Here is a 20146-nt window from a genome sequence, read left to right on the forward strand (position 1 = left end):
AATGTTGGCAGATGGGAAGGACAGACAGGCAAATGATTCTGTCGGTCTCATTTGTCTCGGACCACCACACAGATCAATTATTTATTTCACATGTGATCCCAAGGAAAGAAAGGAACATTAATGCATCCCACATACTGTGATTCATTAAGACCACAGCGCTGATAAACACACTTTCTGACTGACGTACTTTATAATATATAAAGTAGAAGAACTGTCGACTATTTCACATGTTCACAAAGTGCTCTCCAAATCTCAGATGGCACAGTAATCTGTACACCATCTTGGTCCATATTGTTTGGGAGTCATAATCCCCCTGATGTGCTGTTAAAATCCCTCAGGTTATGGGCCACACTTCCACTTCTGTTGCCTCAGGCTAATCTCAGATTATGGTTATTATCGCGTGCAGACCAGTCACATGAGAAGTGAGAGGGCACTTCTTGGTGGCTTATTAAAACCCGATGGACTTCTGGTCAAGATGCCTCCAAAGATTTCATATCTAGATTTATAAATAAAGACACATGGCAGCTAAATATAACAATGGTTTAGTAACAAAGTTATTACAATGTCCATACAAGAATCTTACATTTTAGAAGCAGAAAATATTTGAACTTGTAAAATATTGATTCAATAAGAAATAGAAGACTATTAATTATACAACGACGTGAGATACTCTATGTTTGCATATACGTAAAAGTAAAATGTAAGTACAGTGAATAGTAATTAAATAAAAATGACACTGGTGCTTTTATTGGCATTTTAGAAACATTTGTGTAGTTTAATACATTTGCTAATACCTGACTGTTATAACATTCCAAAATGTGTCAAAATGTTGTTTAATTTATATCTAAATTAAGAGTTCAGACCTTAAATGTTAATTGCTAGGTTTCTATTGACTCGGGAAATATCCACGATCTCTTAGAGGTTTGTCTGCACTATCAGCTGAGGGGAGTTGTGCTTCCAGATGGTAGACTTTTAGTGTTTGTGACACATGGCTCTGAGTGAAGCCACGGCCAGATAGCCCAGCCCAAGATAATTGGAATTTCATTAACGTTTTGTTGTTGTGCGTGTGTGTGTGTGTGCGTGTGTGTGTGTGTGTTAAGAGTGTGTGTGGATGTTTATGAGTCTGCATGGGTGTGTTTCTCCATATGCAATATTGAGGATGGGTGGTGGGGGTGGGGTTCAGGGACTCCACCTGCTGCCACCTGTTCATCTGCTCCATCTTATAAAAGCTGCTCCCTCACTGTCTCCGGGATCACAGACATCTTGGACTCTTCAGGCTGTCCACTATCTGGAGTTACAAATATCTGACACAAAGGACATACATCTTGGACATCAGCCAGGCGATAACACAGAGACCCCTGAGGAACCCTGAGGAACCCTGAGGCCGAAACTCGTCGCTGAGTTTTCCAACCAGAGGACATACGGCAGGTTTGATTCTTCAACCCAACATCATGAAGTCCCGGCGACCCAGCTGCACCGACTCTGGATCCGAGTCCTCGGAACCGGACTCCAAGAGCCCAGAGAAATACGAGACCGTCACGAGGCGACGGAATGCTGCCAATGCCAGAGAGAGGAAGAGGATGCAGGGTCTGAACACAGCCTTCGACTGCTTACGTAAAGTGGTCCCCCAGTGGGGCCAGGACAAACAACTGTCCAAGTATGAAACCCTGCAGATGGCCCTCAGCTACATCATGGCCCTCAACCGGATCCTGACAGACGCCAGGAAACACAACGCTCCTCACAGGCAGTGGCTGGACCTGCAGTTTGACTGCGTGCAGCCTGAAACCTACCCCTGCCTCATGAGGTACGACTCCCCCACTGATCAGGACTACATCCACTCGTCGTTCTCATATCCGTTCGATGGCCACCAGGTCCACGCATAAACTGCTGCCAGGTGGCAGATAATCAGTCATGTTGTTGGATGTGAGTGACAATGTGAATATTTCTCCTCTAATCCAGGAGAAAGTAAATACATTTGTATTGCATTATTTTTCTTCTTCATTTATTTTTCTATTTTTGCAAGGAAACCCAGCACTGTTGACCAGTTGTTTTGTTCAAAGTAGTAGCAATGACAAAAAATGTAGTGTCATTGTGATGACCACTAGATTGTACTGAAGATGTGTATTATTTGGTGTATTTTAAATCAAAAGTTATTTTCGATATGGCCCTAAAATATTGTGCAATGTTAAATGGATTCTGGGGAAATCTTTGTGGTCTTAGTTGCATCGTTAGAGTCAATATGTAACTATTTTTGTCGAAGTGTACGTTTGTAGAGATGAAATATAGATGTTATTTTTCACACGCAGACCTCTATTTTGTTGAATTCTAGTTTTTGATCAAGAAAATAAACTATTTTGTATGAAAAATTGTTTCTCTTGTTCTTTATTATCTTCTATAGCAAAGGATAATTATGATGGTAAAATATGTGATTTTTATACAGCAACCAAATAATGGTACTGTACTATATGTAATTACATTACATGCCAAGTAAGACATTTTTAACTACACACAAAGCTGATTCCTTGTCAAAATAATTACTTTAGTTTACTTTTGAATATTTGAAAAGCAATTATAACTGCAAAATATAAACCTGACATATTGAAAATAGTACATTTACTAAAAAGTACATTTTACCGCATATGCATACTTTTTTCATTTCAATAAAAACATATTATCCAGAAATCTTTGCCATTTTAACCCTCATGGTCTCATTTTGTCTTCTTTGTGTGGTAATAAAACGTGAAACCAATAAAAGAAGGGTCGTCAGGGAGAAGAACTAATGTAAAGCTCATCCTTTGTTTTGTGAGTGTCAAGTGCTCAGTAGGAGAAATGGCAGCTCGTGTCTGCTGCACTGCCTCGCTCTGCACACTGGGGAATAAATCCTCCTTTTGTCCTGAGCTCCTGCGCTCTGCGATAAGACTGTTTTACGTCAATGGGGAACCAAAACATAAACATTTAAAATAAACTCATGTTGGGGGGGGGGGGGGGGGGGGCAAGTAAAATCCCTATCCTTTTCATGAATGTTCTCTATAAAAATAACCTGTTTTTGGAGTTTTTAAGGATTAAAGAGTTATGATTCAATTCTGCTACAGCACAGTCTACTGTCAGTAGAGATACACCAGGATGCCAACTGTCCGTTGATAGAGTCACACAGCTACAGATTTAAATGGCAATCATCGGCCCCTGAAAAGTGATTGTTACAGATTTGAAAAAGTTTGAATGGTGGCACAAGCCACAGCAAATTAAGGAAGCCTGTGTGCCAGATCCTGCCACGGCTTCAGAGGGGGAGCAGAAATTAAACTCTATTGTGTGGTAATGGCCGTGTGTAATCGCTCTGTTCGCAGCCGCTGAAGCATGAACGCCCACAGCGGGACCCAAACTCTATCTGCATTAAGTATAAGACGTCTCCAGCAGTGTATTAAATGTATTGTCCAACTGCTAATACACTACACGCATCTTATTAGCCTGCCGTTGATTTTGGGATGTAATACTTGGAATTGCGTTGTTTTTAAATCATCTCACAATCCAGTCGGTTGGGGTTTAAAGCCTCTAGCTGCACAAAATACACAAACACACACAAACGTGGACGGATATCACAGTATTCATTAGTTTATCTGTTTAACTAATTGTTGATATCTGCCAAGAACACTTCCTGTAAATACACGTGTGGTAAGTGTTGCAGGGGGGGCTTGTTGGGCTGGCAGAGGAGACTCGGCCAATAGACGAGGTGCCAAACGCTTGATCCAGATGGTCATAGTGATGAATGTTTACATAAATGCTTTCTGACAGTTGGCGTGTTGAAATGAATAGATGGCAGAGTCAAAAGTGCGTAATAGTAATGAGGAGGAGACCATCAGTGACACTGCAATTATGCTCCTCATTAATTTGGTCACAAGCGGCAAACAGTTGGTGACAGAAATGCAATCGACGTGCAATTAATTGATTTCCTCAATAGGAGCACGTTATTGGATGAGTTGGTAATCAACAGTGACAACAATGTGCTCAGCATGGAAGTAATTGAGAGGGCAAAACAGATTAAATTATCTTTTAGCTGCTCAATTATTCAGTCTTCCAACACGGCTGGATGTTGATGAAGACATTTAGCAGCATATTAATAAGTGGCGGTGTTGTTCAGAACTATGGGATGAAGATCGTTCGATTTGGCAAAGTATTTTTGTGATGATTTCAGCTCTTCACTGCAAGGTTGAAGCAGGGTTGTCATTTCATGTTGTTTTCTGGTTATTTACTTTCATTCTACCTAATGCGTTGAACGATTATCATTTATCACAGACCAAATCAATGTGATGTAACCATGCAAAACAGGACACAAGTACGTCAATGTTGTGTTTTTTAACTGGGTCTCAGTCTCGAGACTACAAAAGCTCCAACAGAGGACCAGCTCCTCCCTCAACCAGGCTTATGTCATCCACTCTTTATAAACGTCTCTCCAGCAGGTGCTTAGAAGCTGCCCGCCCTGCTCTGCCTCACTTTCCTCTCTGATCTACACACCAGCAGTCCACACGAGACGCACAGGTGTCTTAACAGCATGAAGTGCCTGAACAACCGGGCCGACAGCCACCTGACCGGGCAGGTGGAGTTGGACAGCATGGGCAACGGAGCCTGGGTGAACCAGGGCTACTGTGGCTCCCCTCCGCCCCTGCCCCGAGAGGTCAGCACCATCTACAACTCTCAGCCCCTCTTCCAGGGCTCCATGGACAGCATGTACAAACTGGACACCCCCAGTCCATTCCTGGAGGAATCACCATCCCCTGACCAAAGCCCGGTGAAGAAACGAGGCTGCTGCTCTTTCATCAAAGGTAGGAAGTGGAACCCATTCAGCAGTTTACAACAGTACGTCTTCTATAAGGTCGAGGTAGAGCAGTTTTCTAGTCATTTTCAACTCCTGCTTCCTTCAATTGTCCTTCAGCAAGACACTTGAATGTGTTGTAAAGCACTTTGAGTGATCGGTAGACTAGAAAAGAGATACATAAATGCAGTCCATTTACCATTTGACATCTCTACAGCTAGTATAATAAGTATAGACGACACCTAGCCAAGATCTTGACAAAAACATCTCATCTTACGTCTTTCTTTGGTTCTAGTACTGATGAGACTCCGGTTTTTTTTTTACATAAAACTTCTGTGGACCATCATAATTTAGGTCAGCTACTTTATTTCAAACCCAGGATCAAAGTTGATACACCGTCTGCATGGTCTTTTAAAACACTCGACTCTATAAATAATGTAGCATCATAATGACTGTAATTTGTCTGTAGGCTTCTGGGGCACAACTCTGACTGAAAACACCTCAAACAACAGAGAATTGTTTGTCCGAACCACTCTACGTGAGTTAATGGTCTATCTGGTGTTCCTGGTGGATATATGCCTCTGTAAGTATTCTACTATCCTGTATGAAATATCCAATATGAATGTCTATTTCTGGCACTCAGAAATCCTGATCAGTACCCTGGTCAAATGGTATATGTGCACTTTTAGCGCTTCTCTTACACGCAGTACAGAACGGGAAAGTGTCCTGTACACTTCTAAAATGTAAGAGTCTTCAAGGAAAGTATAGTGATACCTGATTTAAACAGAATTTTTACACCTACTTTCCCGGAATTTGTATGTATAAATACACTTGTTGAATTGACATTCAAGCATGAAAATTACTTCCAATTACTGTCCAAAATGTCTTTCACACATTAATGGTCCATAAAGTGACATTTAAAAGTTGTATTAAACACTAAATGCATCACGGTATATTTTCATTGGATTGAATTACATATTTTGTTTTGTGTTCCTGTATTATTTTACCTGATTAGCAATGTTGATCCCCTGTTGAAGTGCTCAGCTTTTGGCAGGTTGTTGGTGAATAGGGCATTTTGGACTGTTGATTCACCATCAAAAGCCTCCCCCTACTTTAATGCCAACCACAAATGCCTTCCCCATCCCTCTGCCAGAGAAAGCCATTGTCCAGCTGAGCATTAGGAGTGAAAGGGACTTGGGTACTGCTCCCTTGCCTTTTTGCGATAAGAGCATTTGGCCCTGTCCATTGTTGCTTTGTCTGGGTTAGATTTACATTGTTTGAAGAGGCTGTTTGCGTCAGGTCAGCGTGCTCTCTCTTCAAACAAATGATGGCTTCTGATCTTGATCCATTTGACTGCAGTGACATAAACACAGCCAAACAAAGAAGTCTTCAATGGGGCCTTGCGTGTCTGCTTCTGAGTAGTCTTATCTCCGACTGTTGAATAGAGCAACATTTACAGCTGAGCCTGAGCAAAGCCAGATAGGAACCAATGATCGGCAGTTAACAATGTGATGACGTTGTCTTTCAGTGACATACGGTATGACCAGCTCGAGCACCTATTACTACACGAAAGCCATGACGGACCTGTTTGTGAATACAGGCGGTAATAGTGGGGTGAAGTTTCAGTCCATTGGCACCATGGCCGACTTCTGGACTGTGAGTTTTCCTCCATATTCATTTGCTCCATGTTTACAACAATGAGAATTCACTGAGAAACGAGAAAATGAAACTGCTCTCTCGTTACATGAACAGTATGCTCAGGGCCCATTGATGGACGGCCTCTACTGGACTAAATGGTACAACAACCAGTCCCTGGACAGAGGAGACCAGTCCTTCATCTACTATGAGAACATGCTGTTGGGAGTGCCCAGAATGAGGCAGATCAAGATCATGAACAACTCCTGCAAGGTTCACAAGGACTTCGAAGATGAGATCACGGGATGCTTCGATGTTTACAACGACAAGAAGGAGGACGACCTGAGCTTCGGTCTCATCAATGGCACCGCGTAAGTCGCTCTCTGTTTTCCTTACAGGGTTACTTTGGGTATGCAGTTAGGTTGGAGAACTACAGCAAAGTTGTCTTGGTCCCCTGCAGCTGGACCTACCACACAGAGAAAGAAGTCAAAGGTTCCTCTCACTGGGGCTTGCTGACCACATACAGTGGAGCGGGATACTACCGAGACCTGACTCGAACCAAAGAGGACAGCGTCATCATTCTGGAGGAGCTGGTGGACAACCTGTGGCTCGACCGAGGAACCAGAGCAGCCTTCCTCGACTTCTCCACTTACAACGCAAACATCAACATGTTCTGCGTCATCAGGTAAAGAGCACAACTGACAATAGCAACTTTACCCATTGATTGATATGATTGCATTGGTCGACTAAAGTTTTATTCGCTCTTTCAGGTTGGTGGTTGAATTCCCAGCGACTGGTGGAGCAATCCCTTCCTACCAGATAAGAACCGTCAAACTGATTCGCTACATCACCAACTGGGATTACTTCATCCTCGGCTGCGAGATGGTTTTCTGTTTATTCATCCTCTACTATGTTGTGGAGGAGATTTTTGAGCTGCGAATACACAAGCTCTCCTATTTCAAAAGCATCTGGAACATACTGGATATCGTTGTCATAATGGTAAGAAAATGTAATTCTCCTCTGATTCAAACATGTCCTTTTCTTTGATTTTGCTTCGCCTCAAAGAAGTGTAACTATTCTCCGTCCCAGCTTGCCATCGTTGCCATCGTCTTCAATATTTTCCGAACTGTCAAAGTGGACAACTTGCTTGGCAAACTGCTGGAACAACCTGGTATCTACGCTGACTTTGAATTTCTGGCCTTCTGGCAAACACAGTACAACAACATGAATGCAGTGAACTTGTTCTTTGCGTGGATCAAGGTAAAGTAACATCTTTCACTCCAACACAGTACTTAACAAATGATCTGGCTCAGGCGTCATCCCTTAGATTGAGTGTTTTCTTTAGGTTTTCAAGTACATCAGTTTTAACAAGACCATGACTCAGCTGTCCTCCACACTGGGTCGATGTGCTAAAGATATCCTGGGCTTCGCCATAATGTTCTTCATAGTGTTCTTCGCCTACGCTCAGCTTGGATATTTGCTCTTTGGGACAGAGGTTGAATCTTTCAGCACCTTCGTCAAGTGCATGTAAGAAGTGTCCAAAACAGCCTCACAAAATATTTGAAGAGGATGATTGAGCATGAATAAATCAATCCTTTTTGTTTTTCTCTTTCTGCAGCTTCACACAGTTCAGGATTATTCTCGGAGACTTTGATTACGATGCCATTGATCGTGCTAACAGAGTTCTTGGGCCAATCTACTTTGTTACCTATGTGTTCTTTGTTTTCTTTGTTTTACTGGTAAGCATCAGAAGGTAAACACAAGACGTTTGATTTTAAAAGGATAAAGATAAAGCGTTCTCAGTCCCTCTTTATGTATCTGTCCCTCAGAACATGTTTCTGGCCATCATAAATGACACATACTCTGAAGTTAAGGAGGAGCTCTCGGGCCAAAAAGATGAGCTACAGATTACTGACATCATCAAACAGGTAATCTGATTCATGTGAAAATAGATATTTATCTTTGGATAAAGTTTTTCAAGAGTTACAAACAAAATGGAATTGTCTTTTAATTCAGAGCTATATGAAGACATTTACGAAGTTGAAACTTAAGAAGGAGAAAATATCAGATGTTCAGAAGGCGCTACGATCTGGATCTGGAGAAATTGAATTCAAGGACTTCAGAGAAACTCTGAAAGAGTAAGTGAGAAAATATCAACTATAATCTCATTTACTGAGGTTTCTTCCATTTATTTACTTATGTTTGTTTTTTTGGCGGGGGGTGGGTTCTACTTATTTATAGCACGGGTCATCGGACAAAGGGTGTTGTATGCGGTACAGATTGTTAGGACCCTTGAGGCAAATGTGTGATGTTGGGCTATGTAAATAAAATGGACTTAACTGGAGCATATTCAAACTTAAGTATGAAATGTAAGTAACCCTCAATGCTTTGATGATGTCATAGGATGGGACATGCTGATCATGAAATTTCTGCAGCCTTTTCCCGGTTTGACCATGACGGGAACCAAATTCTAGACGAAGACGAACAAGAGAAGATGAAAATCGAGCTGGAGGAAAAGAGGGTTTGTGTGATCGTCCATACAGTTTGACTTGTTTCATATTTAGCTCGACAAGCAAAAAAAAAGACATTGAATTCACAATGGTGTTCCCCTTTTTGTTTGTAAGGATGCTCTTTGCGCTGAACTCAACAATCTTGGAATGCATTATGGGAAAGACGTATTGGAGAAGCCTCCTGGAACGTCCAATGAGCAGAACCACTCCAGTCATACGTTCGTGGACCGGGAACAGTTTCAAAGGTGGGAACAGTTTCTACATTGAACCATATGAATTGTCCTCAAATATGAGAACTTGATTTCATTACAAATGGACTAAAAACTGAATTACGTTTCTCTCAACATGGAAGACTGGCCAGACAGGTTCTCCAGCTTGAAAGCTCTGTGGCAGGCATCACATCCAGGATTGAGTTGATTATGGAGAAACTGGGATTACAAGAGAAAGCTAAAGGGAACGAAACGGCAAGGAAACTCACTGCGACCAAAAACGATGTGAGTATAGAACTAGATTAAGATTTCCATAAACCCTGTAGTACGCATCAGATACTATATTATCTAGTATACTGAAAGGTTTATTGAAGCTATGGAACAACTGTGTTGTTGATAATGCCAAAGAGAATAGTTTTCTTACATCCTATGAATACAAAATGTGGACTTTTTGATTTACCCCTATCCAGAGCGATGATACTGCCTCACATGGGAGCGTCCTGGTTTGTGTGGACAGAGGGACGAAGAATGAGATGTCATCAAGGAGACCAGCAGTTAGCACCACATACGATTGCCACATGTGATTCACCTCTTGAGAGTCACGGGTTCTCTGACGTCAGCTCACACATTAGGATGAGCAGGTCACACGCCAACAACGATATGTTCTTCTTTCCCATGTTAAAAGTCTGGATTCCTCAGATCGACAAACTAGCGACAGCGTGACGTGGCAGTACTTTGCTTCAACTGCTCTTAAATTACAACCACTCATTTCATGGAAATATGTAAATACTGTATAAAAACATTTTTGAAATTCTTTGCTTACTAGGCCACCGCACTAGAGCTAATATAAACATCTGGTTCAAGTTTAAGCTCAGATATGTAGAAGGCTACAATATATGTTGTAGATGAGACCTGAATATAAATCTACATAGTAGTGTTGTGTAATATACATATATTTCAAGAGTAGGTTAGAAGAAAATACTTATGCAATATAATCTAATATTATGCAGCGTGTTTGCCACCTAATGTCTGACTCAGCGATGCTTGCTTTGCTTTAGTCATTTAATGTTTATGAATGTTCACATTCTATCACGGCTGCTCAAAGCGCCCCTTGACTTGTTGCACAGTGTAGTGAGATGTATCTACAAAATAATTCCCTAATTATGTTTATATGGAAGACATTGTTTAATAATTATTACCCACCTTTGTCCATCTCCTGAGTTGCCAAAACATGGAAAAATAAATAGGATCTGGGACATTTGGAGCAAATGTATAGAAGGTACATTCATTTCAGAACGCGTATTTCATAATTGTTCTCTGTGTAAAGCACAATTTATTAGTGTCCAATAAATATACTGAACGACCAGGTTCAAACGTTTCTTTATTTGAAGTCACTTATTGAGTTTTCCCGCTTTAATGGAAAATGTATTTCATCCTTTATTATTAAACATCATTTATATCGTTCAACTTATATGTATTACTGTCATAAAAGCAAATTTCCATTACATTCAATATTTTAAGCAACAAATGTATTACATGTCATAAGCGTGCAGTTGAAGCTGAAACATCACTCGCTTTACTGCTACTCTCGGAAAAAAATGGCACACAAACGTAAAAATGGGAAAAATCCACAACGGAAAAGAATTTGGGTTTGTAATAGAGCCTCCGTAAATAACACCACGTTTGAATTTACTCATACATCAATTAAGGCTTATTCATCAATCATATTGCTGAAACTTAATGATGGAAGTTCTACCGACGGTATGTACATTATTTCTAAAGTGTCGTGAAGGGTTGATATTTACACTGTTTGCAGTTACACAGACATCCCCCCGGGTTTAATAAGCAAACAAACAAAAGCGTGATCAAGTCTGTCGGCTGATTCCACACGAAGAGGAGAGTGAGAGTGATGTACTGTACAGGGTGGCACATACGCAAAGGAAATCCAAATGGCAGGACATCTTTTGAGAAATCCTCGGCACAACTAGCCGCTGATTTGTTAAAAACACTTTTTCTGGAATATATGGAAATATTCTGCAAATACTGAGAAATTTCAAAATGCACTAAAAAAGGGGGCAAAGAGTGGCTGCTGCCCTGACAAATCAATGATGTATTTAGGAAAGCTTCTGCTTTTGTAAAATAACAACCGTCCCAAATCAGTAAGCACTCGTCTTTGCACAAGTAAGCGACAAAATAATTATGAAAAATGCAATGCAAAAACCATTAGGGGCTGGTTTTAGGTGCTAAATTAAGTTGAATGTTATTTGTAAAAACCCCATAAATGATTATAAATTAAATGAGTTATCGAGAGGAGGGAAGAAAAATATTTAAGATTCAATAACTTTCCAGGAAACCAGCCCCCAGAATCAGCACACAGTCACTTTACAAAGATTTGGGGTTAAGCTTTTTACAATGTTTTCTCTATATGGGCTGTAGCCTTTACTTTGACATACAGGATTATAAATTAGTCAAATCTATGCTACATTAAGGTGTAAACTAAAATCCATCAAAAGTCTGCAAATATCATGCTGATCACTCCGATACAAAAACTGAAAAAAAAAACTTCTTTTTTGTTTTTTTTTTGCTTTTAGATCTGCGTCGGTGACAATTTTCTTTGTACACAAAATGTACCCAAGAGATACCACATCCGGCTTAGAGCTCCTTTAAAGCCACAGTTTATACAAATACTTTCTTCACACATACTGAAAGGTCAACTGTCGTTCCAGGGCCTCTATTCACAAAGCTTTCATCATTAATAAATCAGAAGAGGGAATGAATTTCTATGAGCTGAAGCTAAGCCCAGACCAACGTTTAGCAGGTCGGTTCATTCTTTTGGCAACTTTTTAATTCTTTTACAGCAGTTTGTAGCACAGATCCATGACCGATGGTACCCGCTCGCTGCCTCTTTACAAACCAACCTACACCACAGAAATCAACGTCATCAACGCATGAAGACTGTACTCGGTTTCATAAAATGACAGAAAAATGCAGTGAAAGTATGACAAGTCTGTAACAAACACTGAAATGTATTTAAAGGAAAACATATTGAAAGTGGATATTGCTTAAGTATAATAACTCAATATTAAAGTTTGAGGTTTCCATGATTTGAATCCTTGTTCCAGTGACATGATGTCTTGTAGTAACTGTGCTTCTAACTCATCAAAAATACCGTGGCGGTTAGGTTTCTACGAGTACACGTCATGTTTTTCAGATACATCTTTTGCTCAACTTCTGAATATAGGAGGGCAACAATTACGTTTTGAAGGACCACACTTACTTTTCGATGCTTTGGCCCATTGGTGAACTTATCCAGCGTGTGATAAGAGGCATCAAACGGTCTCTGTCAGTCATGATGCTACACAATCCTTTGTTACACACTGGGTAAGGTTTCACAGGGCCAGACAGTCAAAAGGTCGGTGTGTCCTTTAACATCTTAAGACAAAGACAGTTGGTTTAGCTTTACTTCAGAAGCCCAGAAGAGCACTTATCCATAACAGACCTATGAATTATGATCATGTTAACTATTTTTTTTAAAGTTCTGAGTGAACTGGTTGTTTGGGAGCGACTATTAGCTACAAAGGCTTTGTGAATATGGCCCCTGCCCTTCTTCCAACACAGCATCTGCCCAGATGAGAGAGTGCTGCGTGGTCTGAAAAGGGTTGACGAAATCCTCTTGGTACTACGCTTAGGTCTGGGCCGGCTCACTGCGCTTGGTAGCCAGCCATGCTGAAGTTGGCCAGGTTGGACATGACCTGGCCGGATGCGGCGGCAGCCTGGCCTGACTGAGATCCAAAGCCTTCCACCCAGGCTGGTGACTGGGACTGCCTGCAAAGACGCCACAAATACCCCGTTAGTATGACCGTGGTCGCTGCATATGAAGATCGATAAATAATAAATAAACCCTCCCCCAGGTTAAAAGGGGAAAGATTCATTCAACTTACTCTACTCCAAATCCTTGCTGGTTCCACGTCTGACCGTACATGCTGTAGGAGGGAACTTGCCACCCATTGGTCACATACTGCCCATACTGCTGCTGCTGCTGCTGCTGCTGCTGCTGTTGTTGCTGCTGCTGCTGTTGCTGCTGTTGTTGTTGTTGTTGTTGTTGTTGTTGTTGTTGTTGTTGCTGCTGCTGATTCCCATAGACCTGATTCCACTGCCCCCACTGACCGAACTCAACCTTAGTGACAAACAGAGAGGAAGTGAATACATGAAGAGTCCCAATAGCTCTATGCTCAATTAGGAGCAAATACAGCAAGTACAGAGCCATTTAATCCACGGCTTCACTCCGAAAACATATCTTTGGATTTGTAATACGGTTTCTATTTTCGTTTCATAGTTATTATAAATAGGCTTAACAGAAAGACTCCTAAAATTGCATTTGTCAGTTCGATCAGTTTCAGTGTAGCTCTAGTCTGACCGGAGACATCACTCGCCTCCTTTCCCGTCATCTCTGCTGAAGTTATAAAAATACATGCTGTTCTCTAAATCTGATCAAATATTCATTGTCCGTGACGTTCTCCCTACCTGCTGTGGATTTTTTGCTACGTCAGGAGATTCTTTGCCCCAGAAGCACTTCACTAGATGTCCTTCAATGGCCGTGCCGTTTACTGAAACAATGGCATGGGCAGCGCTGTCGTGGGAGGAAAACCTTAAAAAAAAGAAAAAGAGGAAAAACAGCAGCTTAGCAGTCAAAGTCATCAAGCAGAATTGAAAATACACGTCCGGGCTAACTGTTTTGGGTGAAGACAAACAGAACATAAAAGGCCGCTGACACGGAGTCAACTACTGGCTGTCATTGAGTCATGCAGTGTGCTTGTGTTGACATCTAGCGGCCAGATGCTGCACTGCACCGAGGCGTTACCTGATGAAAGAGTATCCTTTCTCTGGGAAAACTCGGATTTCCATTATTTGACCAAAAGGTGAGAAGGTCTGGCGCATCAGGTGTTCTGAAAGAATCAAACAGAAAAGAGGTTAGTGGTTAAGTTTTCAGGCTATTTGAGGGAAAGTGTGCGGTAAGCAGTAAGACTACTAATGTGCATCTTTAGACAGCGTGACACTTGCCTGATAGTCCAGACTGGATCCCTCCACAGTACACGGTGCAGTTCTGTGGGCTGGACTGAGTCAGGACGTCATCGAACCTCAGCTGCTTTGAGCCATCTGCAATAAAAGACAAGCAACAGTCGTTAAGGGACGTTCTTACACAAAGTGTCAAAACTAAGTTCACTTTCTCTATTGTATTTAATTCATTCTGCGGTTTTGTTTATTATTTTCACGGTTATTTGTCTTGCCTAGTTTTTGTATCCGTGTATGATGTTTGGTGTGTTTGGAGGAATAAAAACAAGTTACAGCTGTAACGTATGATCTATATGATAAAATGACCTACACTCCCGTATTTGTTATCAATGTGATATATTAAAGTCTAGAATAAAGCAAGGTACGGTCTTTAAGTCAAGTTCAGGTCGCTGACGATCAGGGTGTTAGTCCTGTAGTGAGAACTAGGCATTAAGGGCCTGCACACACACACACGCACACTTTAACTTATCCAGGCTGATTAGCCCTCAGACCTATGGCGAGCTTCAGATGCACCAATAAGGCTAAAGGTGTAGGAAGGGAGGAGGAAGTCAATCTAACACGGTCCTGATGGTGCGGTCAGACAGAAATCTGCCAGGTGAAATGGACTCGCCTCGTACAGTAAGTGAACTCCGTGGTGTGGGTGTGCGGGATCTTTAACACTTACTGTCCTGGACACTCTTCGGAGCTGGTGGTTTACGTGTGGCCCAGTTGGTCCTGATCTGACGTCCTCCCAGCCACTGTCCCCCCATGTTAATGATGGAATTCTCTGCATCCTACGAATCCAAATCAAAGACGGTTAACTCTCTGGAATGTGATGAATCTGTAAAGTTTGCTGGCGACTATACTCGGTTCTCAAAATATACATTTGCTGCTTGTATTATTACTAGAACTATGTAATGTTAGATGATTGATGGCGTTGTCAACTATGATTAAATAGATTTCCTTGACTGTGACTGTATTAAAGTAGGATAATAAACAGAAAATAGAAATAACCTTCAGTCTGTGTTCTTGCACTGGAGCCTTACCAGTTTGTTGAAGAAGGACACAAATCCATACCCCTTTGATTTGCCTGTCGTCATGTCCTTCACAACACGGGCGTCCCTGGAGGGAGACGTGAAAACGACTTCAGTGCACTTCTCAGTTCTAACGTTTCACACTAAAAAGGAACCACGCAAAACAAACTGAACTACTCTACTCTGTCCTAAATGAATGTACATTAGCTATCATGACCTCGTGCTGAGCACTGACTTGTTAAAACACTTGAGAGGAACACAAAACAAGTACAAAAACATGCAGCCTACAGTACTGGTTTTAAATCATTTCAGATGAATTAATGGATCCTTGCCACTAGAGCACCACTTCCTGATTTAAACTCACAAAAAAAAAGGAACAGATTAAAGGGATTACCATGCATTCTTAAAATCTGCTGTTGGTGCTCTCGCTACAAATAGAAATATATAGAAAATATCAAAAAGAGAAAAAAGGAATTAAACGGCATACATGGCCTGTTAACAGATTTCTTTTTTTTCCCGTGTCAATTCTTTACCACCACTATGGAGTATGGAGTTTGGGGAGCTGCAAATTTTGAGAAATTGACATTTTCAGAACTTTTGGAAGAGGATCATTGCACTACAAACAACACTATGCAAATCAAAATGAGACAATTTAAAACATAGATTTAGAGGAATACATTGAGTGCTGGAATTTGTTAATCTAAGCTAGATCATGTTAATACATAGCATCTACAAATAAAGACATGTGGAAAGAATGGAATAAATAGAGAAAAAAAACTACATCTGAGTCTCCAGAGTGCACAGTTCCTTGCTGTTAGCCTTCAAGCTCCTGTCCAATCCTATGAGCATTTCTGTAAAATAACCAAAGTGCTATTACTTCACTGAGACCCACAACTAAAAGCTGTTCAGGTTTATACACACAGCTTACATTATATGTACTTACCACAGCCTAAATATGCAAAAGGAGTAGGCTAAAAGTTGACACTTCAGTCATAAAAATACAAAATACACAGACTACATGTAAGTAACTGGAACAAAGCTCTTAACAACTTACAGGTATAGTGTTGGAAACTTAAAACGAGACTGTTCAAATCTGTTAAAAACACATGTTGGTAAAAAGGTGCAGTACTTTCATGTGAAAGAGTACTTTGTGTATGCATGTTGGTCCATCACAACTATGTTTACATGCATGGATGTAATGTCACTGTTGAATACACATTTGACAAACAAAATACATCACGATGAAGCGAAACTGGATTGGTTCTCCTGAACATTCACCATCTCGGTTGACTTGTAAACATTGCATCTCACAAAAGATAACGTGGCTTTTTCAAATATACTCGGAGAGAGAAGGGGAGCTGGACAACATGCATGGACAAAGGGGACGTTGCAGTTCATGGTCAGACCCCCCCCCCCCCCCCCCCCCACAAACCCCTAGGACACCAGGGTGTCCCAGTGTCTCATATCAAACCATTGTTTTTTTTTAATCCCAAAACTAAATGATTCACGTGAGATCAGACGTGGCTCGTAGACTGTTGAGAAGGTACAACAACCGTCAGGATGTCATCCCTTGTGGACCAGTGTTTGAAATCCCAACATGCACGAACTTCCTAACGTCACTACATTTACAGTTAAGTCACCCCATAGTGTATGCATGCAAACATGGTCATAGACAGTTGTTTCAGAACATACGTTTACACAACGTTACTAAGAAGTAACTTAATATTCCCAAAATTGAGATAAATCAATATGCTTGCATTGCAGCAGCATACGAATGTGTTGTACTGCACGTAAAAAGAATTATCCTTCTAAGTGAAGACTTACGAGATTTTCCCAAAAGGTCCGAATGCAGCCTTGACGTCCTCAGTGGTGATCTCAGGGCTCAAATCTCCCACAAACACGTGGAAGTGATCTAGAACGACACAAAGGTGAGAACAAACAGAGGGAAGAAACCATTTACTATTCTCTGGTCAACTTAAGATGTCAGCAGCTTATAAGAATCAATAGGTGAACACTTACTGGACGTGTCTTTCTTCTGGCTACTTGGAGTGGTGGCCCAGTTTACTTTGACCTCCTGAAAGAATGTTACAGAGAGCCTTTAAAATAATGACAGAGAATCTGAGAAGTTGACATTTTCTACACAAGGAAGAGGGATCACAAGGGAATTCAAGCAGTTGCGCGGCCAAGCTTTGAATTTTGGACCAGACGTATTGTCCTACCTTTCCTAATATCTTCCTCCCGTTCATGGCTGCAAGAGCTGCAGCAGCATCTCTGTGTTCAAAGAACTCCACGAAGCAATACGGGTCATTGCTTGTATGCTGCGTGGGACAAGGTCAAACACAAAGGTTCATCAGGTGGGTTCCACTTCCACTATGTGGTGGACCAATGTGACGTAACTGCAGCTAAAATGTGTCTAGTTCCTTTGTAGTCAACAGTGGATTTATTATTCCAATTTATGATCTAATGTTGGATAATTAGTTGGACATGGTCTCCCTCCATGTATGTGAATACAGGGGACATGAAAAGAAAAGGAGAAGACGTAAAAGATCAAATCAACATTCTTGGCTGCTTACCTCTGTGATCATTTTACAACTTTTGCAAGGCCCGATCTGGGTGAAGAGTTGCAGAATCAGGATCTCTGTTACATCCCTGGAGAGGTTTCCCACATACCTGAAGGGAGAAGAGGGGATAATTCAGTGAAAGCTGTTAAACTGTAGTTTAACGACGAGGTGGTACAGACTGTGATAATATTACTTAATCTGAAAAACTGACCCATCTACAGCTAATTTAGGGTATTTGCATGGTTCGGTCGGTGAGTTACTTATGTGACGTTATTTTTTATTAACGTTAGCTTGCCTGACATTCAAGCTAGCCAGACGTTTGTTACGGCTAACGAGATAGTTGCCGCCGTTTAACTCTTCAAACGCGTTTCTTTTTAACCTTGTGTTTAATAACCTGACGCTAGTGAGACATAACATTGTGCTGTATGGCGGTATTCGCCAGGGTTGTGTAACGTTAGCTAGGTTAGCCACCGGGTCCCGACGTTAGCGAAGCTAAGAATACCTAACTAACACTGCAGTTGGACACATAACAGTACTTACAGGGTCTTGGGATAGCTTTCGTCGTCCATGACCGAAGCCGACAGCTAACGTTTACCGATTCCGGTGAATCCTGTTAATTAACTAGTTACAACAACTAGCTAACTAGCTCAGAAGCTAGCTAACCGGGCGCCAGGGTATACGTCACGCTGGGAGTCCAGAGAGCTAGCAGGCGCGTGCGTGCGTGCGTGCGTGGGTGGTGTGAAAAAAAGCGCCCAGGCGAGCCGAGGTCAGAGTGAGGTAACGAATAGCCACCATTTTTACAGTTTCAACATTGTAAAGAATAAATTTCTTAAATATCTTTTGTTCCTGGGTGTGATTAGTTAATTAACAAATACAAAAGCCAAAACAGCGAACGCATTTAGCACCTAATTTATCTTATAAGGCAACGGAAGAGCCTTTTATTTTGAAGTAGAATGCCAGGGTGAGCTTGTATTACTCACCGGTGTTCGGCGGATCTGGCGGTGTCTCGAACCACCTCGAACTTTCTGGACCTGAGCCTATTTGCAGTCTATGATCTGAGCTCAGGGGCCAGCGTGAGCAGAACATTTTTTGAATTACTCATTCTGTCTCATAGCAGTGTAATTCTAACTGAACAAAATGTGTATTAAAATGCGTTGAGTACTGACTAATTTATAGATACATATTTAAGTATTCAATACACATAGTATTTAAAGGTATATATATATTAAAAATGCCGCTGAATCACGAGACTGTTGAATTAAAGAATACATTGCTGTGATACCTCTGGGAGTATGTAAGGAAACCTGTATTGTTGTCTGCCACAATGTATTTCAACACTAACACTGGGGGGCGCCAGAGACAGGAACTTTCACACTCTTTAATTAGTTTTTGACAGGTGTTTTTTTTTATTTTTAAGTGATTTTATTTAAAGGCCAACCAGAAATATTTCTCCTGTTTCGTTGAATTAGAAAACAATTCCATCAAAATCCAGAGTTTTTGCTTGTGGTTCCAGTTTGTGTAGAGCAACACTGAGGTCTGTACTCAATAAAAGCAACTTCTTAACCACCACCTGACTCTCAGAGATGGGCCAAGGCAGGACGGCTTGATAGGTTTGCATAAGGCAGATATATGTCTGCATACTAATATTCTAGAAACAACATCATCACTGAATAAAGACTCTGACAATGATTTATCGCATTATCACCTATAAAAAAACACCTTTATTATTCCTATTGTATATGTGTTGTCAATCTCCTCACTATTTCCAAGTCCTTGACATGTTCTGGTATTCCCCATGAGCTGAATTGGAGTAAGTCCTGTGATAAAGGAAGGGCTGTCATTAGAGGTGTCGCTGCATGTGCCCACGCTGTAGCACACCACCACAGTTACGTGGGCTTAATTGTGAACCAGATTCTAGCAAAACACAGACTGAGTCTCCTTGGAAAGGATTTATCATGTGGGAGTCTGAATACATCTATTTGGGGGAACCCATTTCGTTATGAAAAAAAAAAAGCTTTGGGATTCCCAGATCTGCAAAACACAGAAAATCGCTCTCAAAAGGGGGCTCCAGAGGTACAGGAATATTAGGGAGAAGATATTTCCCCGTCAGCAGCAGAGTCCGTCATGAGTGGAGCGAGCACATTCTCCACAGCTGCGGAGAAAATACTCCTCAGTGCGGCTCCCTGGGATAAATACATGTAATGCAGATCAGAGGTGTACTCTGTGTCTATGGGGGGGGGGGGGGGTCTGCGACATAACAGGTTTGGGAACCCATGCCACGGTCTCCAGCGCCGTCCGCCTCCAACATTAACCCGGCTATTTCGAGAAACTTCCAGCC

The 20146-nt window shown here is 41.4% G+C and overlaps 3 protein-coding genes across 3 annotated transcripts; 2 read left to right on the plus strand and 1 right to left on the minus strand.

The window, feature by feature from the left end:
* Positions 1-1451: 1451 nt before the first annotated feature.
* On the plus strand, positions 1452-1883 carry atoh7 (atonal bHLH transcription factor 7; the record flags this gene model as incomplete). Its single annotated transcript, XM_079169271.1, has 1 exon — positions 1452-1883. One exon carries the CDS (start codon positions 1452-1454, stop codon positions 1881-1883), a length of 432 nt encoding a protein of 143 aa, XP_079025397.1.
* A 2663-nt stretch (positions 1884-4546) lies between these two features.
* Positions 4547-9745, plus strand: pkd2l1 (polycystic kidney disease 2-like 1; the record flags this gene model as incomplete). The annotated part of the gene is made up of 15 exons (XM_079168597.1): positions 4547-4817; positions 5277-5390; positions 6336-6463; positions 6560-6813; positions 6903-7127; positions 7213-7441; positions 7532-7702; positions 7788-7969; positions 8061-8181; positions 8272-8370; positions 8459-8580; positions 8846-8963; positions 9067-9197; positions 9305-9446; positions 9632-9745. The coding sequence occupies 15 exons, from the start codon at positions 4547-4549 to the stop codon at positions 9743-9745; spliced, it is 2421 nt and encodes an 806-aa protein (XP_079024723.1).
* A 786-nt stretch (positions 9746-10531) lies between these two features.
* Positions 10532-18485, minus strand: tial1 (TIA1 cytotoxic granule-associated RNA binding protein-like 1). The gene is made up of 12 exons (XM_079169076.1): positions 18349-18485; positions 17821-17917; positions 17467-17565; positions 17267-17321; positions 17072-17159; positions 15260-15335; positions 14899-15007; positions 14223-14318; positions 14023-14107; positions 13686-13809; positions 13103-13338; positions 10532-12986 (listed from the first exon to the last, which is right to left on the minus strand). Exons 1-12 carry the CDS (start codon positions 18375-18377, stop codon positions 12863-12865), a joined length of 1218 nt encoding a protein of 405 aa, XP_079025202.1. The 5' UTR covers positions 18378-18485; the 3' UTR covers positions 10532-12862.
* Positions 18486-20146: the final 1661 nt, after the last annotated feature.

This window comes from Pholis gunnellus (assembly GCF_910591455.1).
Source record: "Pholis gunnellus genome assembly, chromosome: 11".
Lineage (NCBI taxonomy): Eukaryota > Metazoa > Chordata > Actinopteri > Perciformes > Pholidae > Pholis > Pholis gunnellus.